Source organism: Eptatretus burgeri, chromosome 2 (assembly GCF_056783735.1).
Source record: "Eptatretus burgeri isolate ZD-2024b chromosome 2, Ebu_testis_v1, whole genome shotgun sequence".
Taxonomy (NCBI): domain Eukaryota; kingdom Metazoa; phylum Chordata; class Myxini; order Myxiniformes; family Myxinidae; genus Eptatretus; species Eptatretus burgeri.
In genome coordinates, this window is record NC_140962.1 from 83,104,734 (window position 1) to 83,132,485 (window position 27,752).

At 38.3% G+C, this 27,752-nt stretch overlaps 1 protein-coding gene across 3 annotated transcripts in view; it reads right to left on the reverse strand.

The window, feature by feature from the left end:
* Nucleotides 1-27,752, reverse strand: part of LOC147032447 (histone acetyltransferase KAT2B-like) — a 61,282-nt gene that overhangs the window by 22,676 nt on the left and 10,854 nt on the right. For 2 of the 3 annotated variants that reach the window (XM_085870083.1, XM_085870084.1), the window contains 8 exons: nt 27,572-27,701; nt 20,431-20,576; nt 20,182-20,271; nt 16,886-17,067; nt 16,168-16,359; nt 15,891-15,997; nt 13,900-14,043; nt 13,045-13,181 (listed from right to left, as the gene is read on the reverse strand). In XM_085870083.1, the coding sequence (XP_085726209.1) occupies nt 13,045-13,181; nt 13,900-14,043; nt 15,891-15,997; nt 16,168-16,359; nt 16,886-17,067; nt 20,182-20,271; nt 20,431-20,576; nt 27,572-27,701 (1,128 nt within the window). Of the gene's footprint in view, nt 1-13,044; nt 13,182-13,899; nt 14,044-15,890; nt 15,998-16,167; nt 16,360-16,885; nt 17,068-20,181; nt 20,272-20,430; nt 20,577-27,571; nt 27,702-27,752 lie in introns of those variants that run through there. The other variant, XM_085870082.1, reaches the window with a different exon arrangement.

The following is a 27,752-nucleotide window of genomic DNA, read 5'->3' on the forward strand; positions in this document are numbered from 1 at the left end:
GTGGTGGAAGACCATAACTATCAAAATAATATTGTTGCGGCCACGGGTACCGAGACACCAGCTGGTCACTCGGGGGTTTAATCCCCGGTTGTCCTCGGTAGAGCCGGACCTGGGGCCACCGCTCACAATTAACGTTGTGGTACGGTGGGTTGTTTTAAAACCACGAACGCCACCCAGTCAATCACGAGTTCCAGTTTCCACCGTCTAATTATTCCGTTTAACTAGAGGTCACGTGGTTACCTGAGTGGGGAGCGCGCCCTCGGCAAAGCACCAATGTTATCTGATTAGATTTTAATTAGGGCGGCTGAGCGTTTTAACCACTGGTGCGTGCCGACGATTTTTTGGTCAAATCTGTGGTAATTACCTCCCAGTTTATCTCAGTTCGAACAATGCTAGACCAATGTAATGACAGGAGAAACACGGACAGGTTGGAAATCGACAAATTATTTATTAATAATAAAATAAATACATAAAAAGAACAATTTTTTTGCTGAGGTAAATAAAGAATGAATTTCAAAATAAAATCAATCAAAATGCCAGGAAAGAGACAAAGTGCAGATGCTTATCAGGGGTTGACTTACAGCTAAACACAGACAAGGGTACCCAGCAGATCATTCAGGGGGAGGGGAGGGGGAGAATCGTCTCGCTCACCAGAAAGTTGTCCGTGAAGCGAAAACGTCCTGAAATGCGTGTGTGCGTGTCATGTCCGTCGCCAGCACCCAGCTTTGCGGTGCACCCTTTCACCCCATAGAATATCATACATATATTCATCTGGATTCTACAATGTCCTGAATTATAGGAACTGCCTTCCGAAAGGAGTTGAGCCTTCGTTTCGATGGCAGTTTTTACTGCTGCTGAAATACCACCTGTCAATGTCCAGCCGCACTTAAAGCAGCAAATAAAGGAATTAAAAATGGGAGATTTACCTTACAATATGGCAGACTTGAACGCCGGTCGAAGTCTGGAGGGCACCGAGATCATCCGTCGCGGGTTTAGACCCTGGTGTTGTTGGTGATCGACCCGTGCCTCACTTGTTGGCGGCGCTGCTCACACCCACACGCGCACCACACGCTCGCTTGCCGAAGCACTGGCAAGGGCAAATTGTCTCGTCGGCGCTGGTCAGACACCCGCTTCTTGGTCGCTTCCCTCACTCTTTGCTTTTTCCTCTCTCCTTTCGCTTTTCTCTTCAGAACGCTTTTCCCCTCCTTTCTCTCCTCACTTTTTCTCCTCGGACTTTTCCTCTTCAGACTTTTTTCTCTTCAGAATGTACCTCTCGCTCGTTTTTATATCCCCGGGCCATTTCCGCGGGGTGCCGTCCGCCTCAAGCTCACCCCGCCCCACTGGGGCACGGTTACCATGACGACCCGTGCGCTCTCAAAAAAGGCAGGCGTCGGAGCTGTTAGGTAGGCTTTCAAGTTTTTGAAACTTGAAAGGTGGGCTTTCAAGTTTTTCAGCAAAATCTACAATTACACCACTTCCACTAATTCGTTTCTCCAACTCTTAGTTGTGTCTTTCCAACTCTTTTTGAGCCCAGAGTTGAGTCTTACTTCCGTTGGCAGTTTTTACTGCGGCTGAAATACCACCTGTCAATGTCCAGCCGCACTTAAACCAGCAAATAAAGGAATTAAAAATGGGAGAAATCCTCCACTCATCTCTCTTATTGAATATTTCTTCAACATTGGTTTTGACATTTTAATTTTAAGTGAGCCAGTATCGTTCAAGATTTTCACCTGTTCTCTTGTGAGCAAAACATCAATTCTTACTGCTCCTTTTCTCTGAATTGTATAAACGTTAATCATACAAGGCTTTTAATTTTGAATACAAGATGATAGTTTATGAAGATTGATTTGATCAACATATACCCCAGTTGGCACTTTACTACTCATTTATTTATCAAAAAAATTATGTGAGACTAATCATAACACCATTATCTGTATTAATCTGTAATTCTGTTTCTTCCAAAAGCAAACAATATGTATCAACTTCTTCACTCTCTCCTCTTTAAATGTATAGGGAAGTATCCACTTGATTAGACTCTATAGTTTCCTTTTGAGCACTCAGGTCAATCGCATAGATTGTATACAGGCTTATAAATGCTGTCATATCCAAAATGGGTTCTTTATTTCCATTACTTTCACACACCTTTTGGTAAGACTTGTATGCTTCAGCATAATCATTTTTTTCCCAATTAATTTCCAATCTATCTCATGGATAAAATGTTCCATCGAGAGAAACGCGAAGTTGTTTCACCTTAGCATTATCACTCAACGCTTATTCTTATCAGTATCAGTATCACCATCTGTTTTTTTTTAAAAGAGCCACAGATATCATGGCTTTCCTTCCAGAACACCCAAATTCCACGTGTAAGTTGTTTGGTTCAGTTTAACGTGCTGGCATCTTCTTTTAAGGTATGATGCATTGAGTGGTTTATTTGAGTTGTCTTCTATTCAACATCTCTTCTGTCTTAAGATTAGGAGTATATTCACTAATATACCAACTAATTTCATCAATAACAAATTTATTCTGAGCAACATAAGCATTAGCAATGCCAAAAAGCAATACATTTTCATTATCATGAAATTTATTCTGAGCTGCATAAGCATTAGCAATGCCAAAAAGCAATATATTTTCATTTCATTACCACTTCAGCTTCTTGTGTTCCAATATACAAACGAACACGATCAAACATTCTCCAGAAGAAATCATTTACGAGTGTAGCGTTTGTGTTATTCACAGCCTTAGTGAATGTAAATTTACACAAGAAACTTTTGGCTAGATTCAAATAAGTTTGTTGATTATTTATTTGAAAATTTTTGTTCCATTTGTAGTCCAGTCTGTTCCAGTTACGGCATTTACCTTGAAGTAATCTTCTTTTTTAGAAGAGTTTGAGATGACAATGGTATCATCCAAATAATGTGCACTGGGTGAAACTGTTATCGTTTTGTATCCACTTCCTGGATTATAACTAAACTTATCGTTTTTCTCTGTGATATTAAACAAGGTATTATAAGTTTCCAGAGGCAATAAAGAGGCCTCATATTCTTTTGTTGCATCTAGTTTTAGTGGGGATGGAAATGAAGATGTGTGGTCGCTTGTTGTGAAATTAAAACTAAGGATTGTGCTTCTCATCTTATTTAATATGAAATAAAATATCTCCGTATTGGCATTTATTAATTACTTTCATGTTCAGCAACTGGTCTAAAATGGCTGATGCTTCATTAAAACAATTATTTCCAGCCTTCTTAATACCTAACAACAATAACAGTCTATTAACTAATTGTGATGGGTCATTTGGAAGAAAACTAACACCTGAACCAAGCCTACTTAAAGCCCGAATAATGTGTTTCTCCTTCTCATTCTTCCTACTTTTACCAGATATATTGACTCTATAATTAAGAGAGTCCAACAAAATCAATATATACTCTATCATCCTTATTTTTCATATCCAAAGGTTTATCAAAATACTTTGATTCATCCCTCACAGTTTGATCTTGTCTTCCATCTTTTGTTAGAAGAAACATTAATCTCAGAGTTAGTTTAAGAGGGAGTTGAGCAGAACTCAAGAACCTTAATTCATCATTAAATATCAATCTCTTTTCTTGAACAAGATGAAATATTGCTGGTTGTTCTGTTGGAATGAGTCCTGCTTTGGTTTTTGAATCCCCTGAATGTTCATTGATTTGAAGAGCCTTCACAATATAATCAGGGGGTTGATCAATCTCTTCCAGTTGTTGAAATAATCCTTCATCATCTATCTATAATTCCAGCAATGTGTGTGTGTGTGTGTGTGTGTGTGTGTGTGTGTGTGTGTGTGTGTGTGTGTGTGTGTGTGTGTGTGTGTGTGTGTGTGACCGCTGTTTCTCGACAACCTCTGGTCCGATCTAATTGAAACTTGCCAGGTATATTGCTGGGGACCTGAGGATGTGCCTTTTCAAGGTTTGATATTAATCGGACAAGTGCTTCCCAAGTTATTGCCATTTATTTACCAAACCAATGGCAAGACACGTTGTTGCGTGGGCGTGGCCGATGGGGAAGGTAAGCCCAGCCGCGATCCCCATTACGGGTTACAACGTACGGGCTTCCGGAGAGTGATGACTTCGTGTATTCCAATAATTTCTCGATTTCTTATGCGCATTTATAGGTAAACACAATTGCCCAAGTTATGATCGTTTTCATATTAGACGGTGTATAAATTTCGGTAAGATCAGAGTGCTGGTATGCTCCGAACCAGGAAGTAAATTTTTTTCTCTCTCTTCTCTTCTCTTTTTGTTTTTCCTTGCCACGACATTGCGAAAAGGTAAAATACGTTGGCGCTAATTGAATAATTGGGTATTAAAACTAAATTGCGAATAATCGTAACTGTGAATAATATCGAACTTGCGGGTCACGCACGTACGGGCACGTGAGAGCGAAGAAACGGCCTGTGTGGTTTATTTATTTATTATTTATTATTTATTTATTTTTTATTTTTTATGGGCACGTACTAGTCATATTCTAATTCTCCTATATTCTCTAATTCTTCCTCTGTCATTTGACTGAAATCTTTTAACATTTGAAGGTTTTTCGGAGTATATTCTATTGTGGGAACTGTGGAAGCATCTATAATTTTTTCCTGGGAAGTTTTCAAAAGTGATTAATAAATTTCTCTTGTTTTCTTTCAAATGCTTCTTCACCCGTTAATTTCTGTCTGCGTTTCTTCTTTATGTCTTCCTGTTGTTTTACAACTTTTGAAACCAACTCTTGATGTTCCTTAAATATTCTTGCTCTTTCGTTCACATCCATTTATTCATTGAAAAATATCATTCACTGAATTATAAAGGTCAACAGGGAAATTTTCCTTTTCTTCATCATCCAAGTCGATGTGTTCAAATAAATCCTTTTCTTTAAATATTTCATCAAATTCTTTATTAACATTAATACGAGTTGTAATTTCTTCTTCAATAATACTTGTATCTCTGCTTTTCATACGTTTGCGTTGAGTTTCTTCATCAACATCAAAACCGAATGATAAAATCTTAACTCCATTCCCACTCAGATGTTTAATAATTTGTCTCATTCCTTCTGGATTAGTTTATAATATCCCAAGACCACCAGATTTTAGTTTCTTTAACTCACTCTTACAATGGGAATATTTTGTTGTACCAAGAGAAACCTCCTCAAATATTTGACCTTCATTCCTCAATCGCATATGTTCCTTTACTGAAATATAGTAATAATCTTCACCTTCTACTTCTCCTGGTCGCATTGCTCTGGTTGTTGTAGATACAATACGAATCACAGAGTGTTTTTGAAAAAAAACTTACAATATTTTTGTTTTTACTATTCAAGAACCTTGATTTATGAAAGTTTTTTTTCCAGAAGCAGATTTACCCACAAGATTTATAATAATAGTTGCCATTTATATGTAATTGTATATTAAATAAAAAATATATCCCTTAATATCTCATCTTGTTTCACAATAATATATTTATATTTTTCAGTCATGTGCTTCATATAATCTCCAAATTCCTTTTCACCACATAATGTTGAACAATTGTCTCTCCAAAAATTGTTTATATCTATTGAATTTAACTTTTATAAAAGAAAAGTATCAGCATTGTTTCTTATTGAGCGACGAGGGAGTTGAAAGTATGATTGACGAAGATAAATACAATTACAAGAAGAATGTCTCCCTCTTGTGTCGTAGCTATCCATTACCGTTTGGTTTCTCTCATTAACACAATCATCAAAGATAGAGGTTCTTTTTTGATTTATCCAAATCTTGGGGTGAAGGAATATCATCCGTATTATCACTAAGAATACAAGTTATCGGTTTTGATTTCTTTTTACATTTCTGTGAATCACAAAATAGTTGTATTATATCTTCAATGTTGTAATCATTTAGTTCATGTTGCAGTTTAAATAAACCGATTATATCTTCTTTTGAAGACCCGCATTAAAACTTTGTGAGAGTCGTTGATACTCAGGTTGAAAACTTGACTTCTTGAAAATTATTAAATTATCATAATCTAAAAAGTTGGGAGCAAGGAGCATCTTCAAAAGCAGGCAGGTTTTCCCACATCTGCTTGAACCAACTAAGAGACATCTTAATGAATTTGGAAGATTTTTATGGTTGTTAAATTTTATCTTATTTTCCCAAATGGGTAAAAAAATCATTCATTTATATATTTGAAAAACAGGTTATTTAATTTATTATTGGCTTTTTTAGAAATTCTATGTTTTATCCTAAGTTCAGGTTTAATTTCAAGATAATCCATTATTTTATTTATACATCTTGTGATGATATTTCCCTGAAAATGATATTAGTTAATAATATACATCATCAATCTATGAAACATTACCGTCATTTGTTCGATCTCTTCTCTTGTAAGAAAAGGTGTATTATCACCCTCGTACTTAACATTCATTTATCTTGTTAATCTTGTAAAGTAATTCATTTTTGATGTAATTTTGAAACAGTTATGTTCTTTTTTATATTTTTATTTTCATTAATTGGAAGATAATCACAGAATATACATTGTTTATGGACTTCTGACTGTTGAATCCCAATCTACCACATGCAGGACAATTCTCAAATTTGTCATATGGAGAATCAGGGAATACAAGAGTCTCAAGATCGAGTATACTATTCATATTTATAAAGTAAAACTTTACTTCAAACAAAATTCATCTTCGGTACTTTCATTGGTGATTTCACAATCATCTATAAAACTACTTTCATAACTGTCGTTTGAACACAAACTCTCGGTATCATAACTGTCTTCTGTTCCAACAGAGATACTATCATCACTCTCAAAATCTTCAAAATCTTCAGTTGAATAATGACTCATTTAATTAATAGAAAAAAACATTACCATCTATATCAATATACTATTTTTCATGAACAGATTCAACAACTACATTTTTTATATTAAAGGTAATTTTAAAATGGTCCTTAACTACTACTGAACGAAATGTAATTTCATCTGATATATTAACATCTTTAGGGTTGTTGAAAAAAATACAAATTTCTCCTTGCAGATTGCAGATGGTCTTATCTTTTCTTTCCAAAGCTTCGTCCATAAGGTTTTTCTTTTTTGATACTTTTCTTGTTTCGTTGCTTTTTCTAGTTTTGAATATATTGCCAGAAGAAGAGGAGAAACTTTTGTTAGAGCTACTGTAATTGATGTTCTTCCAGATATACTAAAATCCCTTCCACTGAAGGAAATTGAAGAACTCATATTAATCGCCATAATTGTTTTTATCCAATAGTTGTTATATTTATCTTTATTAAATTTTACATCCTCGACATATTTCTCAGTATCTTTTACAAATGTAGAGATTGATTGAAACTTGTTTTTTGTATCTTGATACATTGTATTTATTAAGTAAAAAAAGTTGGTGAATAAAATGGTTTTAAGCACAGATTCACCTATATATTAAATTAAATTTTCATCAAGAAAATTTTAGTTTAAGCAAAGTTTTGCTCTATAAATATGATGAATACAACGTACTGCGACGTTTGTAATCATGAATATAAATGTTATAAAAAACCACCTTCAAACCAACAAACACACATTCAATCTTTTCAGACAAATATCTCCATTGTAACAAGAAACAAAACATTGTGATCGATGTAATATTGATATTCTTTAAAAAAATTACAGTAAACACCTTCCATCGTGCAAACACAAGAAGAATGAAGAAAGGGAAGGGGCTACTAAATTCTCTATTGAAAACAATGATGGGGCATTTAAAGGGCATATAGAAATAGAATTGTTTCGCTTGGAAGACCCTGGGCCATCTTCAATCATTGAAGCTGTTGATATGGTTAAACAAAGTATTGAAACTGTAATTAAAAACACATTAAGTGAAATGAAAACTTTAAAGTTTTATATGGGAGTAAAATTGAATATGGTAAGAGAAGGTGATGAAACTACTCCCAATATGAGGCCAAACCCTCACTTTATCACATCATTTCAAGATTTTGTAAGATGTGATGTTTACGATGAACTCCAGAGACAAGAACAAGATGTTGACAACACTGTAGTAGGTAGTGGATTTGCTATTACAAAAATAATCCTTTTAGATATCCACATCTTAAAATCAGATCCTCTTCAAGCTTCTTCTTATATTGATTTACCAAAAGAGATAAAACTTAAGAAAGCGGTTGTTAATATTCAAAACAAAGATAATAAATGTTTTCTATGGTTTGTTCTTGCCCACTTCCATCCTCCACAGTGGAATCCTGAAAGGGTTGAACATTATAAGAAATACGAGAATACATTAAATGTTAAAGATTTAAAGTTTCCAATGTCATTGAGAGATATTCCTAAATTTGAGAAAATGAATAATCTATCTATTAATGTATATGGATTAACGGATACAAACAAAGTTCAAATATTAAAAATTTCAAATAACTATAAAAATGAGGAAACACACATTGACCTTCTTTGTTGTAGTTCGGGGGAAAAATTCACATTATGCTTATATCAAAAATTTATCAAGACTAAATCACCTCACAAGTATTCACCAGAACAAATAAAACATATCCCTGTAAGAGATGTCTCAACTTCTTTCATACGAAAGATCGATTAAATCAACATTCAAAATACTGCACTAATCATAAATCAACCGTAATTAATACAGCAAAAGTTGGAAATAAAATATCATTCAAAGATTACAACAAATCTAACAAACATCCATTTGTGATATATGCTGATTTTGAAAGTATCTTTGAAAAGAAAGATACTGTTTCTCCAAATCCAAATAAATCATACACAAATAAATATCAAAAACATCCTACTTCTGGTTTCTGTTATTATATCAAATCATCTGTTGGTGATAAATACAACAAGTAAGAACTTTATAGAGGAGAAGATACCTCAGATGAGTTTGTAAGACGATTGAAAAAGACTGCATAAGAGGAAGAGAAATAATGGTTAAAACAAATTGCGAATAATCGTAACTGCGAATAATATGGGAACATCCAGGCCACGCACGTACAGGCACGTGAGAGCGAAGAAACGGTCTGTGTGGTTGTTTGTTGCTCGCGGTTTGAATATTTCTTTATTAATTATTATTTTTTTTACGGGCACGTACTAGTATAAACTAATGTCATTAACAAAGGGAGAGAAAAAGGAATTTAGGAAGAACAGTATCTGCCATATTTGTGAGGAGAAAATTGAGGGAGAGGTCAAGATTAGGGATCATTGTCATCTTACTGGTAAATATAGAGGTTCAGCTCATTCCCGTTGTAAACTTAATTACAAGCTCCCAAACTTTATTCCTGTCTTTCTTCACAACAACGCTCACTATGACACACATCTATTTATAAATGAACTTTCAAAGACATCTGGAGATATTTCTGCCATTCCTCACACAGATCAAAAATACATCTCATTCACAAAAACAATTCATACATCCCCCATAACCCATATCTGATTTCTTGACACATACAAGTTTATCGCAAGTCCATTATCTAACTTAACATCAAATATTAAAAACTTAACGAATCCTAAATCACATTTCTCAAATCAAGAAGAGATTGATCTCTTATCACAAAAGGGAATATATCCGTATGACTATATGGATTCATTTGAGAAGTTTAAAGAAACACAACTTCCTTCAAGGGAAAGTTTCTATAGCAAGTTGAATAAAACTCATATTTCCGATAGAGATTATACACAAGCTGAAAAGGTTTGGGAGAAGTTTAATATAAAGAATCTTGGAGAATATCACTATTTGTATCTTAAAACTGATGTATTATTATTGACTGATGTGTTTGAGACTTTTAGAACAGTCGGTCATAATAAAAATTCTGATGGATTAGACCCCGCTCACTATTACACAGCCTCGGGTTTGGTTTGGAGTGCCATGTTAAAAATTACAAAACAGGATTTGGAATTAATCAGTGATATAGATATGCTTTTAATGATAGAGAAGGCTAAAAGAGGAATATCTCAAGTATGTTCCAAGAGATATGCTAAAGCAAATAACAAATATCTTCCTGATTATAATAAGAACGAGAACAACTCTTACCTGATGTATTACGATGCTAACAATTTCTATGGGTGGGCTATGTCTCAATCTTTACCTTACGGAAAACTTAAATGGGTTAAAGAAAAACATTATGAAAAAGTTTTACAAGACATTGTTATCGCCTCTCAAAAATAATTGGATGAAGGTGAAATTGGATATTATTTTGAGGTTTATTTAAAATATCCAAAAGAACTTCATAACAAACATAATGGGTTCGGGTTTATGATGCATACGTGCATACATATGATGCATAAAAGATGCATTTTATGACACTCTCACGTCATAAAAAATGAATACCAGAACGTGCTTCACTTTCCACTGATGTGCGACCATCTTTGAAGCGGTTGTACCACTTTTATCTGTGTGATGCCCATTGCTTCGTTCCCGAAGGCCTGTTGAATCTTGCGGATCGTTTCCACTTGGGAATCGCCAAACTTTACACAAAATTTGATGCAGTAGCGTTGTTCAAGTTTTTCCGTCATTTTGTCAAAAACGAAAATCCGATGGCGCTCACTTACACTTCCTCACTCATCGGCGGTCTGTCGGCGACTGACAGCTTCTGCATGCGGGAAAATATTCATGCATACGGATTAGGATCGCCTACATACGTGCACCAAACCACGCCTCCCTAGCTTCATTTGTTTACGCACGAAAAATTAAGGTTGGATACTTTTTGAACACACCTCGTATATTGATTTCATTACAAAAAGAGAACAGAAGCAAAAACAGATTTTGAGAAGGACTTTTATAAATTAATGAATAATGCTGTATTTGGAAAGACTATGGAAAATGTTTGGAATAGGCAAAACATAAGACTTGCTACATCTTGGAAACAGGCTTCAAAATTAATTAATAGACCAAGTTTTAAGCAAGCGGAGGTGTTTTCAGAAAACCTTTTTGCTATTCATTTGAAAAAAAAAGAGTATTGAAATGGACAAACCAATTTATATCGGAACATCAATTCTTGACTTGTCAAAGTTGTTAATGTATGACTATTACTATACTAATTTAAAACCAAAGTATCAGGATAATGTATCATTGTTATATATATATATATATATATATATATATATATATATATATATATATATATATATATATATATATATATATATATATATATATATATATATATATATATATATGGATACAGATAGTTATATATTAGAAATTAAAACAAGTGATGTATAGGAGGATACGATAGATAATATTGATATGAATGATACAAGTTATTATAAGTCAGGTGATATATTGTTTTCATCAAAGAATAAAAAGGTTATTGGTAAGTTTAAAGATTAATTGGGTGGGAAGGTCATGAGTGAATTTATAGGATTGAGATCAAAGTCTTATGCTTATAAGTATATTGATAATAATATTATTGAAGGGTGTGATAAGAAGCTCAAGGGAATAAAGAAAATATAATCAAGGAAACAATAAACTTGAAACATTATTTCAACTGTTTAACCTTAAAGAAGGAAGAGTATAGAAAAATGAATACAATAAGAAGTTATAAACATCTTTTATATACAGAAGATGTAAATAAGAAAGTATAAGGAGCTTTTGATGATAAAAGATATATTTTAGAGAGTGGAATCAACATTATGGTTATAAGTATGAGTGTTAAGATATTTAAGTGTTAAGATATTGGGTTGGGGATTTTAATGGGCTACCACCGACTTTTTTGCTGATTTATAAATGATAGAACCAAGCAATAACCAAACCAAAGAGTGGAGATGTAATCAGCCTTGGTATTTAAATGGGAAATATAATGAATGTGAGAAATATCAAATAAGTCTTATTGAAGAAATAACCGGGGTAAAAGTAGATAAAACAAATAAGCGGATAAATTTAATTACAAATATGTTGGAGGATGTAAAGAAAAAAAATTAATATCCTTGAATGGACTGAAAACTTTGATGGTTATCAATTGAACAATGGAAAAACTATTTACTACAATCTCAAAATGATATGTGGCTCAGGAGGTGGTCAGACAAGAGCATTAAGAGAAGTTTATCATTTCATCTTTGCCCAACAAAGATACTTAAACCAAGAACCAAGTTCCAAGTTATTCTTTGTGAATATACTCGATGGAAATGAATGTTCTAAGAAAATTAAGTTATTCCCTAAAGTAGAACATGAAAAAAATATTGATTGGTTCGCTCTTTGAGTGTAATGAAAATATAAAAGGACTGTGATTATGTTGGGGGAAAGAAGTGCTTTAATCAGTTAATCTCAATTTTTCATTTTCTTGTATGGGAGGGAAGGGGATAGGTGGGGAGGAAGTGCATCTCCCATTTTGGGCTTTTGTGGCTTGGGTCAAATCGTTTTTCCTTTTCCCCCCATTCATTTAAATGGTTGTCCCAGAATCAACAATGATCATCTACTTACACGTATGTAGCAGAAAAGTCCAATTCAAGTACAGTACCTAAAACAGACACGCAACCACTAAATATTGATGAAAAAATGTGAACGAAAACAGTTCTACCCATTCGCACAGGGAAAAGAAATACAATTAAAAACTATGAATTCTAAACAAATAATTGGCGTCAATAACCATCCTTGACCATATTGTGGAACGTCAGCCAAGGCTTTCACTTTTGTCCTTCTTCCACCCTCACTTTTTCACCTTTATTCACATTTAACATCGTTTTCTCCGCAATGGCTTGAGCGTTTGACACAAAATTTTCAACATACGAGTGGCGTCCATGGGTAATTTTTTAAAAGAAAGTCACGTGATTTTTTTTGATGGAAAACGCGCTAGAGTTCCAAAAAACGCTGTTTTCTGCAGGCATGGGTTGCATGGTGTTTCATGTACCAGGAATAAACAACCTCGACCTCACTTCGCTCGGTCTCGGCCAAATTATCTGTTCAAATGCAACGGTCCCCAGGAATGAAGTCATAGCAAAGGCCGAAATAAAATAAAGCTTGGCTGTTCGACTTTATAATCAAACAATTTTAAGATAAAAAGAGGAAATTTACCGAGATAAGTCTGGAACATCTGCAAGAATACGGAAAAGTACTCACCTCTGGACCAAGCATCGTGCCAGGGTCTGTGATGGTTGCCATGACTTCATTGACTAACTCCATGGGGATGTCCCCAATCAACCGCTGCCTTTTTGCCTCCTCAAGTGTCGTGTGGTCTTCGGCTTTTCGCTTTTCACCTGCACAAGATGAGCAGCGGCATAAGGTCATGTCACTGCTGTGCAGGGGCTGCGAGAAAAACAGTAAACCTTTCTTGTTATTTAGGTTTCACAGTTGGCCCACGGTTACAGCATGTGCAACATTCTTCTAGAATGATGCAATATTTACCCTTTTAAACAATACAGTACAATCAGACAAAAACCTGCCTTTACAATCATGACACAAAGAGAAGAGGCCCACAAATGTCAGGTGAGGTAATCAGGCTGGTGAACTCTCTGCAACTCGTGGCTGTTCTTGCCATCCATGAGGAAAGACCTTAAAATGGCCGAGACAGAAGCCACCAAGCTTGCTTTGTTTCTTCTTTCCTTTCTGGTATTTGACTCTTCATTCATGATGTTAGTTCGATACACACTGCCACTTAATAGGACTGTTCGTTTAAGCCTTTGCATATTTTTTTGCCACTGAAGTGATATCCAGAGTGAGTGTATACATCACGTCCCTGCCATTCCATTCATCAAGTTTGGTGATTGTAATTTTTCACCTCTAATTACAGTTTCCTCTTTGCTCTTGCTACCTCCTTTCTAACCAAGGTAGCAGTACTCCACATGTGGTCAAAATCTCAAACATGGGGACAAACACATTTTCTGGGGGGGGGGGGTGGGGGGGGGGAAGCAAAGCATCATTCTAACATTGGAATAGCATTTGATTGGATCTTTATTTTAAACAATGCTAACATACCTAAGCTTTGTCCATCTTCACCTTTTCGCAAGGAGGCCGAACTCTGCGATGTCCCAGTGGTGTCCAACGTTGTACCACCGCTACCACATCCCCCAGATGGCCGAGACGTTCCTGAGCTGGTCACACTCTGTCCAATCGAGGCCACTGGAAACAAATACCGCTCATATCAGAAACATGGACAACCGAAGCAGACAGATGCTCGCAGCAGAGGATAAACCACCTTGCTGTACAAAATGAGAAAAAGCAAACTGGGTCCATCAAGGTGTTTTCCAAGATTAAAGGACACCTGTGCAAGAATCTTCGGAGATTGTAATGCCATTTCAGGTTGAATTCTACTTCAGGTTCTCTTGATATTGAAAACGGAGGCACTGCTGACATTGTGTGCAGCTATAAGTTAAATTTTATTCAGTATGGAGGAAACTGATTGCGATGAAATATTCAGAAAGTAATTAATTCATCAGGTATATTTAGTGCACAAAGTGGTTTTGATGTCCCCTTAAAAGAGCAGTGAGTTCTGTCATCCAAATACAGTCCAGGATGTCCACAAATTACCGTTTCAAATTCAAAATGTAATTAAAAAAAAATTAAATGAGATACAATGATACAGGTTGCTGCACATCAAAGAACATTTCTCAAAGTCTTATCATCAACATTTGTCAAGATCATCATTTATCATCATCAGTACCTTCTATGAGAGGATCCCTTATCACACGTAACACATCAACGCAACACTCGATCACCTTCCAGGTTCAGTTCAGCCTTCCTGCATTTATGGTCTCGATTGCAGCCCTAATCCCCTTCCTCAGATAATGGTAACCTTAACTTGGTACGCCATGTCCTTCACATAACCCCATAGGAAAAAATCCAGAGGGGTTAGGTCTGGCAAAAGTGGTGGCGACAGAATCAAACTGTAGTGCCCAATGCATCGATCAATGAAGTGTTCATGAAGGAAATTGTGCACCATCAGACTCCAGTGTGGGGGAAAACTACCTCTGGTTGCAAGTCCACCAATTGTGGGAGTACAAAGTTCTCAAGAAAAAAATGCAGGTGATTGTCAGACTTTAGAGTGGCTTCAGCCAAGAAGAGTGACTCAATGACTTGGTCATGCTTTAGACCACACCCCACATTAACCTTTGGGCTGTCACACTCAGGTTCTCGAACCTCATGGGGAGGCTCAGAGCCCCAAATCCTGACGTTATGTCTGTTAATCTTTCCTCTAATATGGAAAGTGGACTTGTCTGAGAAGAGCACACAAAATGTCTGCTGTAAGCACCATGCATCACGTACAGTCTTCCGGCTTGAGTGCCTGCACAAGCTGAATCTTGAATGCGTACAGTCACGTGTGCAGCACTTTACCTACTATTGAGTGGGCTAAGTGCAGCTCCCCAGCAGCAGTCCAAATGGACTTATGGGGAATGCGCTTGAAGAATTCACAAGCATCCTCACCACTTGTGCTTGGCCAGCCTGCCCCTTCCTCTGTAGGATGTTACCAGTCTCCATAAAAATTTTGTACCGCTTGCTAATCGTTTTTGCTCAATGGTGGCTTCCTTCCATATGTCTTCCTGAAACATCATGGAACATGTGCAGCTGATTTGGAATCTACAAACCAAGCAAAACACTGCACTTTTCCATGTGGGGACACAATTTGCAGTAAATGTGACATCATGTGTCACAAGAGACACCTGGAAATGAAAATGTCGACCAAACTTTGAGAAAATTTTCTTTCACATGCAGCAAACTGCATCATTGTAGCCATTTCATTTTTTTTTAATCACGGTTTGAATTTGGAACAGTCATTTGTGGATACCCTATACCCTATACTTTGCATGCAAGAACTCGCATTTATAAGAGTCCATATTGTCACCCACCTTCCGAAACCAATCACCTCTGAAAAATAAAATAAAAAAGGGGGAAACCCCTTGAGGATTTGCAAGAAAAAAAATACACAGAAAGCCAGTCATTTGGAGCATAAAGTATGCTCAAAGCATAACCTGGTTGTAAGCCAGAGTGGGGATTTGCAGATTCTAGCTCACAAAAATCTCGTTCCCAGATGGGAGATGTTGGGCTGTACACTTCTTCCTCCAACATAGATAAGAACCTGAAATGAGGAGACAGGAGCAGAAGTTCACATCTCAATCTATGAAATTTGGGTTTGACAAGGAAAAGGAAAAGGAGGAGGAAGAATATTAACTTTCCTGAAAAGAGCTCAACAACTCTAGGGTGCATGATAAACAATGTTCAAAAAAGCATATGAGGAGCAGCTCTGACTTTGGAAAATGTGTGAGGATGAGAGTTCTCTGCTCAGCAGGCAGCTTGTCCTTTTCCACACGAAACTTTTCCAGCAGCTGTCGACGCATCACAGGGAAAATAGCACGCAACAATGTTCGTCCGAACACCAGGGTCGTCTCGTAGCAGGGCAGACTATCACAGAACTGTGGCACGTTACAATAGCAGAGCCATCTGCATGACACAGGAAGGTACAAGTTGGATGGGAGCAGACAAGTACTGGGTTTCATCAATAAATGTTCCTGCACACAAACCTAGGATTGCCAGAAAAATCAAATAATACAGAGAATGAACAAAATCTAACAAACAAGAATTATGAAACAAATGCTAATGTTATTCAGACCTGCATTTGTAAAGGGTGCAAAGGAATGAAGCAATGTCACCTGCTTGTTATTTTATTATCATATAAATGCTTCCGACTTGGCACCAACAAGCACCATTGGTCAAACAAGAAAACAGTTTCCAAATTCAAGTTGCAGTTCTGTAATCATCTCTTCTTCCAAGTGCATAAGAATGTTCACATGCATTCCAATAGCATAACAGTGAGATTTTATAGAGCATTGAGACTCATGGAGAGTGGAACAGCTTATTGTTGCAAATTCACCATTGGGAATACTTGTGAAAAGGAATGTTTCTTTGTATAAATAAATAACAAGGAACAAAAAAAACTGAGGAAAAGCCAACTTTGGTTAGCTGATACCGGGTGTAGTTCATTTTGTAGGTGTTTGCATCATCTGTTTGCGCTCGACTGCGCCGCTGAGCTGGGGTCTCCAAACGCCAGTAATTGAGGCACCGAAGAAACATCTTGGCTAAGTCATACATAGGCTGGCACTCCTTGAGTGGCAGGTGGTTGAACTTGTACTGGACAAAGTTATTGACAGCCTGAGGGGTACAGCACAACAATCCATGACATTCTTTTTAAAAATCACTTTGCTCACAAGGACCTCATCAGCACCACAGCAATCAACACAATTGCCGATTTCATAATGCTTAGACCACTCCTCCTCCTCCTCCTCCTCCTCATTTGTATGCAGCACATGGCTGTGGTTAAGATCATTGGCTGAGGGCACAGCTGTGCTGCAGCATTAAACCCTTCCCAGAGTTCCTCCACAGCTATAAAGACATTCACAAATAGTACACACATGAGAAGTATAGCGCTTGCCTTGTGTAGGCCTTCTTGGTTGCTTTACGCAGCAGTTTCGGCTTGAGGAGCATGGGAGGTGTCATTTTATTTATATAATCCTAGCCATTTTGGTTTAGTTGATGAGATGAGAGCTGATTGGCTATTCCCTCCATTCACAGGTGAGAGATGTGGGTGGGTCTTTCTATATTGGTTCACGAGCGCCAGCCAGAGTGACCACTATATTCGTTATGTGTGTGCGTCTGTTTGTCTGTCTGTCCCGAGCATAGCTCCGTGGGTTTTGATCCGATCTTGATAAAATTTGGGTGGGAGGTTTATATCATGATCGAGTTGTGTTTTCCTGAGAATGGGGGTGCTGCACCCATTATGGGTGGAGCCACGCCCAAAAAACGTGTTTTTAGAGGGTAGCCGATTTAAAGTTACATCTTCTCCGAGGGGTTTGTCGAATCTGGCAGGGTTTCAGTACTTGGTTAGCCCAATGGCACCTGCATAGCCCCACAGAGCTTGATTTTTCATTTTCGTCCCAAGGTCAAGGTTACAAGGTCATGAACTTAGAAAATGTCAAAAAAATCACTAAATTGGGCATCGAGCTCCTAGGGTTTTCAACTGTTTCGAATGAAAGTTGGTATGCAAGTAGTGCTCTTGGAGTACTACAAGTTTCATCATTTACGTTTTTCCCGATTCCCGCCAGTTTGCCCGTGGCGTCCCCTCGAAGGTCAAAAAATAAAAAAGGCGAACCGTGTACATTGCTCGTGAACCATTGCCGTCTCCAGACTTGTTGTTTATATATTGACTGCTTTTAACATTTGCACATGGTACAGGCTTGGGAGCCTCATTGGTATGCAATGCTGTCTGTGCTATCACTGATGATTCGCCAATAAGCGATGAAACCTGTTCTTTTTCTGGCTTTCATCAATGATCTCCCCGGCTCTCGGGAAAATCCTCTTTATCTCTTTGCTGATGACTCCACCCTCTGCCATTCCATGTCATCCCTCAGACCAGCAAGCAGCAGCTTCTTCGCTCTCTGCGGATCTGGATAAAATCACAAACTGGTCCAACACGTGGAACATGTCTTTCAATCCGGACAAATCTCACACTCTCACTATGTCTCTCCGAAAGGACAGTTCGGAACGCCCCCCCCCCCATCTACTTTCTCAACAATCCTCTGGAAGAAGTCCTTTCATTCAATCTTCTGGGTCTCACTATCTTCCATGATCTTTCCTGGGAAAGTCACATTTCCAACCTGGCCTCCAAAGCCAGTCACTGACTGGGAATCTTCTGTCGTGCAAAGTCCTTCTTCGGCTCACCTGAGCTTCTGACAATGTACAAAGCTTTCATCCGCAGCCTGATGGAGTACTGCTTTCCCCTCTGGGTTGGTTATCATGCCTCCCACCTTTCTCGACTTCACGCTGTGGAAACCAAGGCATTTTGGATCATTGGTATCTCCCACGATGAGGCCGAGTCTTTGGGCCTCTCACTCTCTCACCACAGGCAGGTCGGTGGTCATTCTGTCTTCTGCAGTCTCCCCTCTGGTCTCGCCCCCCTCCCCCCCTCACTCTGTCTGTGATATGTCCCCCCCCATATTTCCGCAGGGCGCTAAAGGTCTGCCAGCAACTCCCTTCTGGTAAAACTACCAAAATCACGAATCACCTTCACTCTTTCATTCCTCTTTTTTCCTGCCTTTAGAATAAACTCCCACTCTCTTCAATCCCATTCTTGCCTCCAGGTCTTCAAAACAGCTGTTCACCACCTCTCATATTACCCCATCCAAATCCACAATCTTTTCTACCCCCGTAAAATCCACCACAAACCTACCTCCTTCAAATTCCCTGTCTTCCTTCCCGAAAGTTCCGTCGTGTAAGGTCCTGAAGGTCCCTGTGGTGTCCATCTTGTGTACCACGTGTTCCCACCCCATCCCTCTCCCTTCCACAGATCTCCTCATGTCTCTGTTCTCTACTGTTTTGTCCTTTCCTCTCCCACCCCTCTTATCTCCTGCCCCCTTGTTGTGCGTTGTGTGTTCGCTCTCATACAAGCCTCGACAATGTGTACAAAAAATAAAAAAACGGTCTGGCAACTGAGGGGGTGTGTAGCATTATGATTATCATATGTGTACTATTTGTGAATGTCTTTATAGCTGTGGAGGAACTCTGGGAAGGGTTTGGAACAGCAAAGCGCTCACCCTGTGTCAGCCTTCTTGGTTGCTCTACGCAGCAGTTTCGGCTCGAGGAGCATGGGATGGGAAGTGTCAATCCATTTATATAATCATAGCCACCGAGGTTTAGTTGATGAGGGAAGAGCTGATTGGCTATTCCCTCCATTTACAGGTGAGAGATGTGGGTGGGTCTTTCTTTATTGTTTAGACATTGACTGCTTTTGACATTCGCACATAGAACATGCTTGGGAGCCTCATTGGTATGCATTGCTGTCTGCGCTGTCGCTGATGATTCGCCAATAAGCGATGAAACCGGTCCAGTAGCTGAGGGGGTGTGTAGCATTGGGATTCTCATGTGTGTACGATTTGTGAACATTTTTATAGCTGTGGAGGAACTCTGGAAAGAGTTTGATGCAGCATAGCACTTACCTTGTGGAGGCCTGCTTGGTTGCTTTATGCAGCAGTTTCGGCTGGAGGAGCATGGGAGGTGTCAATTTATTTATATAATCGTAGCCACCTGGGTTTAGTTGATTAGGTGAGAGCTGAGTGGATATTCCTCTATTCACAGGTGAGAGATGTGGGTGGATCTTTCTTGAATATATATATATATATATATATATAGTACATATGCATTGACCTTCAGTTATCTTGCAAAAAATATATCAAACACTCCCATTTTCCCATCTCTCCTTCCTAAACGCACCTTCTCAATGCTGGGTTTCTCAAATGGCGGACTACCCAATGGACCTTCCACCATGGGCTTGCTCATCTGCAAGATGCATTTCCGCAGGAGCTACAAGGAGAGGAAATTACAATCAGTTAAACCAATACAAGTCACCGTGAAGTTCAGATGCACATTTGCAACTCCATTTTTTCACCCAAACACAAGATTTAAGGGGAATCCCAATGTCATGCTCTCACACCATTCATCACGATGTCATGTCACTCATACCTTAAACAGGTAGAAGAAGACCTGTTTGGTGTCTGCATCTTCCTCCTTGGTGACACAAATGAACAAATTCTCAACATCAACTACGATGCCCAGCAGCCGACTCATCGCCTCCTCAGACACATTCTCCAGGTGAGAAACGTGATCCGCTGAACATAGAGGGAAAATTATGAACACATGTTAAGCGATATCCTCACTCTCAAAAGTGTCTCGACATGTTTGAAGTCTCATTCGACTACATTTCCACCTGAATGTTACACCAAATGATCCAGGAGACCCAACAGTGAAGTTGCAGTTTCCAAAACAGCAACAGTCTGTAACAACTCCAACAAGATCATTTTTAATACCATCATAGTAATTGTTTGTTCCACACTTCAAGAGGAATATGTAATATGAGATAAATCAAATGAAGGGTTGCATTTTTTTTTTTTATTGTGTGGGACACATTTGGGGAGCTGTCTGAATGAGATAACAAGGGCTTATTTTTCTTCACCGACTGTTGTGGAGTTCAAATTCCACTCTTGCCTCACTCTTGACAACTCACATGTAGCAAGTGTGGAGAGAATGCCAAACACCCTTGAAGTTGATTGAAGAGAGGCTTTCACCATACAGGAAACCATAATAGGGTGAGTTGGTTTTTATGGACATGTATGGAGAGGCCGTTTATATTGTGTGTATATATATATATATATATATATATATATATATATATATATATATATATATATATATATATATATATATATATATATATATAATTTTTTTTTTCTTACCACTGACTGATATTAAAGATCGGTACCTTACGGGTGATGTAGAAATCTGAAATTTTGCGTGTCAATGGATATCGAAGCTGGTGCACCAGGAAAAACCACAGAATCGTCAGACAACATCCAAAAATGAATAAATAAATAAATGAGAAAAAAATGTAGGTGAGCGAACTGAGACAATGGGGAAGCAGAGTAATTTTGTGTGCTGACGGACATCAAAGCCGATACACCAGGAAAAATCACAGAACTATCGGAAAGCATCCGTAAATGAAAATATAAATAAATGTTAAAAAAGAAGAAAATAAACAAATGAAAAATGAAATGCAAGTCAGCGACCGAAGACAATAGGGAAGCACAGTTCGTATACTTACACAATGTGTAAGTACACGCCGCTAAAACATATATATATATATATATATATATATATATATATATATATATATATATATATATATATATATATATATATATATATATACATACATATACATACTAGCAGGGGTACCTTGCCGGGCATCGTCGGGTCTCTCTTCCAACCCCACCCCTTGAGGGACAAATTCATTGATATGGATGAAATAATGATGCTGTAGATGTTTATCCTCATCACCATGCCATGAATCTGGGGTGTGTTCGGTTTCCAAGTTTTTTGTAGAGCGCTGACCAAGTGGCTTAAGCACTCACACAAGCACTCCATTAGAAGTTGACAGGACCGTTGATAAGGAACGGCTGGCTTGGCAAATGCTAGCTAGCTGCTTGGTGACAACACACCACTGGGCATCTCAACAGCATGCAGTACATACAAAACACCGATAAAAGGACATTAAAAAAAATTAAACATTTCAAATATTAAGCAAGAGTATTTTTGTTGTAATGAAAACGTACCTTATTCAGACCCACACATCCACCCACAGACACGAACTCAGCTTTATATACTAGATTCGGCGACAGTGAGACACCTCGCACGAAACTGCCATGTTTGTATATTTTCTACTCTTGTTCATCTATTCTTCTTCTTCTCCCTTTCATAGTTATCAGCAAGTCAACTATCTCACCTGTATCCTCTATTATATCATTTTTCCATGAGTTTTAGTACGTTATAAAAAAGGCTCCAATTATTCGTGCATTCCTGCTATTGCAGACATCGCTGCGTGATGACGTCATGTGTAGGGACATCTTTTTTCATACTTCGCACGGAAGCAAACATGGGATATTTTTGCTTGTAACAGTCATTGCAAATTCTGGGAATAGTCCAGTCAATGTAGCAAATTTGAGGGGGTAACCCACCACTCATTGCAAAAGAATTGTTTCCACTGCAGTGCATTTCAGTAAGACCCCCTAATCACCATACTAAAAGTCCTAAAAAATCCTAGCATGGGAAAGTAGTGTAATTTGCATCATATGAAAATTAGCTTCCGCCAAAAGAGAAAATTCATATTTTCACTATAACTTTGCATCTAAGTACCCAATTGAAACAAATCAAGTGTCCAAACCCATGGTTTGAAGGTCAGTGAACATGATAGGCACATTATAATTTGCATATTATGCAAATTAGCCTCTGTCATAAGAGAAAATTCATATTTTCACTATAACTTTGCATCTAAGTACTGTATCCGATTGAACCGTAACCCTAACCCTAACTTGTATTGTTTCTGCTCTGTTATTTCATGAATTACAGATAGCTATAGCTGAGTGTGTTTTCCGCTAGAAGAGTTTAGAAGATGGTCAGGATACTGCAATCCTTCGAGAAAAGGGGAGAGAGAGTATCAACAGCGCCAGTGAGCAGCAAGGAAGTAGTATAAGAACTCGTAAAGGTCAGCGAGTACACACAGAATGCCAACGGGTTTTCACTCATCCACAGACGATTGCAAAGGCACAGGAAAAAGTAACTGAACAAGATCAGCCCTCACTGTGTATCCTTCGTTCAGAAACGCCAACGTTCAGTTTGGACAAGCACTGTTTGTTTTGCGGTGAACCAGCGACTTACAATGAGAAAAAGCGTGATGGCATGGATGTCTATCCAGTAAGAACCACATCATTCCAAAATATTGTCTTGCATTAATGTGCACAAAGGAAAGATGAATGGTCTACGTTAGTTTCAGGCAGAATTGCATATGCTCATGACCTAATTGCAGCCGATGCAGTTTACCATCAAAGCTGTAATGTCAACTTCAGGACTGGGAATCAAGTTCCACAGCAACATTCCTCTGGACTAGGTAGTGTTGCAAAGAAACAAAGGCTTGGCAGACCCAAAGAAGCAGAAAGATATGAAGCAGTCCTGTTGGTTGCAAGATACCTGGAGGAAAATGATGATGAACAGATTACAATAACAGACTTGATTGAGAAAATGGAGACAGGTCTTTTGGTTTCAGAGGTTGCACATATGAAGAGTAAACTCATGGAACATTTTGGTGACAATATCATAATAACCGAGCTGAATGAGAAGCCAAATGTTGAAACCTTTAGACGAAAAGCAGCAAATATTCTCCATGACTTTTACAAGGAAGAGAAGAAAGAGGACCCCAATATTGAGAAAATACGAATGATAAACACAGTTGCCAAGCTTATCAAGAGTGACATAAAGGCAGTTGACTCTTCTAATGATGTATATCCAACCAGAGAACAGATGTCATCAACAGAAGCAGCTGTGCAGTTCATTCCACAGTCACTACTGATGTTGTGGCAAAGTTTGTTCGTTGGCAAAAACACTGATCTGAAGGTAGCATCAATTGGACAAGCTATAATGCAAGCAACAAGGCCAAGAGTCATTCCAGCCCCATTGCAATTTGGACAAACAACTGAAATGCATCATCAGTTTTCATCACGGTTCATCGTAGATACTCTTCATAAACACGGCTTCAGTTGTTCCTATTCTGAAGTGCGGAAGTTCGAGAAAAGTGCCGCTCTTACACAAGGGGCAGAGTTGCCTGAACCTGGATCTGGAGAGTTCATTCAGCATGTTGGTGACAATGTTGATCACAATATAAGAACTCTTGATGGCTTTGGAACATTCCATGGAATGGGGATTATTTCCACTTTCACAAAAGGAAAGCTGCTTAGTCAACCTGTACCTCGAGTACGTCATCATGACCTAATCATGACAACGGATGTCATCATGTCATCATGACAACGGATGACATCATAAAAGTGGGAAGGATCAACATCAAAACTTTCAAATCTCAGCACACAGGACGTAATCCATTGACATACAAAGAACTGCAGGCAATGGAAGTGCACGATCCAACGTATCACATCGATCTTCTGTGGGAAGTGGCATTTGTTCTTTGTCCTAAGAGGCCAGCATGGTCAGGTATGATGTAGACACATCTCCCCGCTGCACCAGAGAAGTTGACCAAGATATTCAGGTGTAACTGCAAGACCGGGTGTAGCACCATTAGATGCACCTGCAAACGTATTCTCATTGACTGTACATGGATGTGTGGGGTGTATAAAGATGTAAGTTGCGCTAATTCATCTCGGGTGGAGATAGATGACAGCAGTGATACTGATTGATATGTTACCTGAAAATTAATTAAGAACACTAACCACATTACCGATTAGCAGTGAAAACCTGTGTTAAATGTATCTTATCATCTTGATTGGGTGTCACCACTTTAAGTATTTCAGGTATTGCTTGTTGCTGCTTTAGTTAATTTTTCATACTTGCTTTTATATGACTTTATTGTTTGTATCAGGCACATGGATGCAAAGTTATCTGACATTTTTGATTTTCTCTAATTGCTAAAAGCTAATATTCATATTTTATGCAAGTTATATTCATAATATGGGTTTCGATACTTGTTCCTTATATTGAAAATAATCGTGAAAATTAGAAATTTCTCTAATTCCTGAAACTAATTTGCATAATATACAAATTATATTCAAAATATTAATTTTCAAATGTGCCTATCATGTTCATTGACCTTGAAAACATGGGTTTGGACACTTGATTTGCTTCAATTGGGTACTGAGATGCAAAGTTATAGTGAAAATATGAATTTTCTCTTATGGCGGAAGCTAATTTTCATATTATGCAAATTACACTACTTTCCCATGCTAGGATTTTTTAGGACTTTCAGTATGGTGATTCGGGGGTCTTACTGAAATGCACTGCAGTGGAAATGATTCTTTTGCAATTAGTGGTGGGTGAAGATACTAATTTGACTGGACTAGAAGCAAACATTGAGTTACAAGTGACATGTCACTGTCTCGCAGACAGAAAGTAACTGCATTTGACGTCCCACAAAGTTTTGTTTTCTTAATGACATGTCACTATTTTCTTTCCTCTGCATAATATGAGAATTAACGTGCCTTCATTGGGCGGTGTATATTAGACAGCTGCCGTGATCGCTGCGAACAAAACGCATTACCTCGTTTGAGTTGAAATCAATACGTTACTTTTTTTCCTCAAAACAGTATCTTCATTTAATGATAGAAGATGCGTTGTTCATTCTTCAAATGTACGAGGCCTTTAAAACAATCTGAGCTACATGGAGAGAAAAAGGTGGTGGCGATTTCTGGATGGCTGGAGGGCATGGCCTGTAGAATGGGTAGCGTTTATGACCCATAGACAGACAGACCCACAGACACAAACAAAGCTTTTTATATTAGATTATGTATGTGTGTATATATACACATCTACATATACACATATAGGTACGTGGTAGGGGTTGGGTATGGATCTGGAGTTAGAATGTGCAAGGATTATCTTGGACCATGTGCTCGAGTAGGTTAGAGTTACACATGTATTAGGGATCCGTCTGAGACAAGTCGCACGTAAAATGTGCACCAAGAAGGCAGTGATTGTAATCGTAGAGCAGAATAGGATAAAGACCTTCTGTACAGGTGAGGAAAGGTGGAGGACTTCTGAGAGTAAACGGACATGGAAAGCGCTACGTGCTTAATTAAATTGAAAAGATCACAGACCGTTTGGTCAAAGAACTGGAGGCCACTGTAGTGCAGTGAGCTGTACAACGCTGGAGGGGGGGGGGCAGGATGAGCTGGAAGGCGGTACTGCCCACTGGTGATGGGTAGCCAATGAGAGTGACCCGTCATGCATGCAACTGGGCTCAAAGGAAATAAAAGCTACAGGCGTGCATGCTGGAACTTCGGGTTGGAGATCAAGGGCTTCTTGGAGATCGGACTCTCTCTGACTCATCATTCTCCATCGACAGCCTGCTGAGAGACCGCAGATGCAATTTCCCCACCATCGCATCTCATCACCATCCTCTCACCTTCATCCTGTGCCTTACCAGCCTGCGGGACCATGAGTAGTGGTAGAACCAAGACCAGTGTACCTGCCTCAAGTTCTCACCTGTGTTCTCCTTTGTTGTGTGAATCCAGTATTTTGGTGGCATTAACAGGATCTGTTCCATATATGTATAGTGTTTCGTGTCCATCCTCATCCCCTGTATATTTTAAAAATAAATCATTATTTGTAAGAACGTTTTCTCATGCGTTCAGACGAACTACCAAATTTGGTTTGTATTTGAGTGACCCTTGGGGGAAAGAATACCATTTAATTAACGTAGTGTATATTCAGAGATCACTTGGTCATTCGCGAGGGTCAAAGAACCTCGGCACGATGGTTGACGTTAGTCGACCTGTCGACACAACAGTAATTTGATTTTCTGAAAGAATGTGAGACAATCCATCACATTGTTTGCTGTATTGAACATAGAAATGTGCAAATGGAAAAACAAAACAAAACAAAAAAACAGGAAGACGTTATTAATCACGAGGGATGTGCCAGCCTCGCGAGACAGAGGGGAGGGAGGAGAAGGAGGAGTGGGAGGAAGGATGGTCATCGTATACAACAGCTCCGCATGAACTAAAGTTGATGACAACTCTTTGCCGTAGCTTTGGAACCAGTCATAGGAAGCTCTTTAGATTGAATATTTGTGCTTGTTCAACTGGTTCAGCCATTCCATGGATATACTGCACATTTCATATCTGATTTGTCTTAAGTTATGATGTGTCCTTCTGCACTTTTTTTTTTTTAAACACAGCAAGCATACCAAGCTGTCATGTAGGGGAAAGTAATTAATAACATCACTGTTAAGTTAAATAATCCAGAGGAAACCTCTTCACATTAACAAGACCACACGGTATACACGCACGTGAATGGAGCATGTCGTTTGAAACTTGAACCGCCTGAAAATTAACTCTTTTTGCCTTGACCCAACGAAAGTAAATAAAAATAATGGTTTAAACTTCAAAATGAGTTTATATCTAGGAATATCAGAAAAAGAGTGTGCATCTATTTCATTTAACTATCAAACAACAAAATGTCAATTTAACTATCACTTCAAGTTATAAATCTTCAAAGGTGCCCGCGTCAGGTTTAAAACGCATTGAAAACCATCAGATGAGATACACACCCAGGAAGTGGTTACAACTCCGGCAAGGGTCCGTGAGAGACGATACACTTTGCTGCACGTCAACTGCAGACAGGTTTGACACCTGGTTCGGGTTCTTCCAGCCATTGCATGTACACGAATCATCATCAGCCTGAAATGGGAAGAATTAAGGATGAAAGTGTATTACACACAAGTGAGGTCA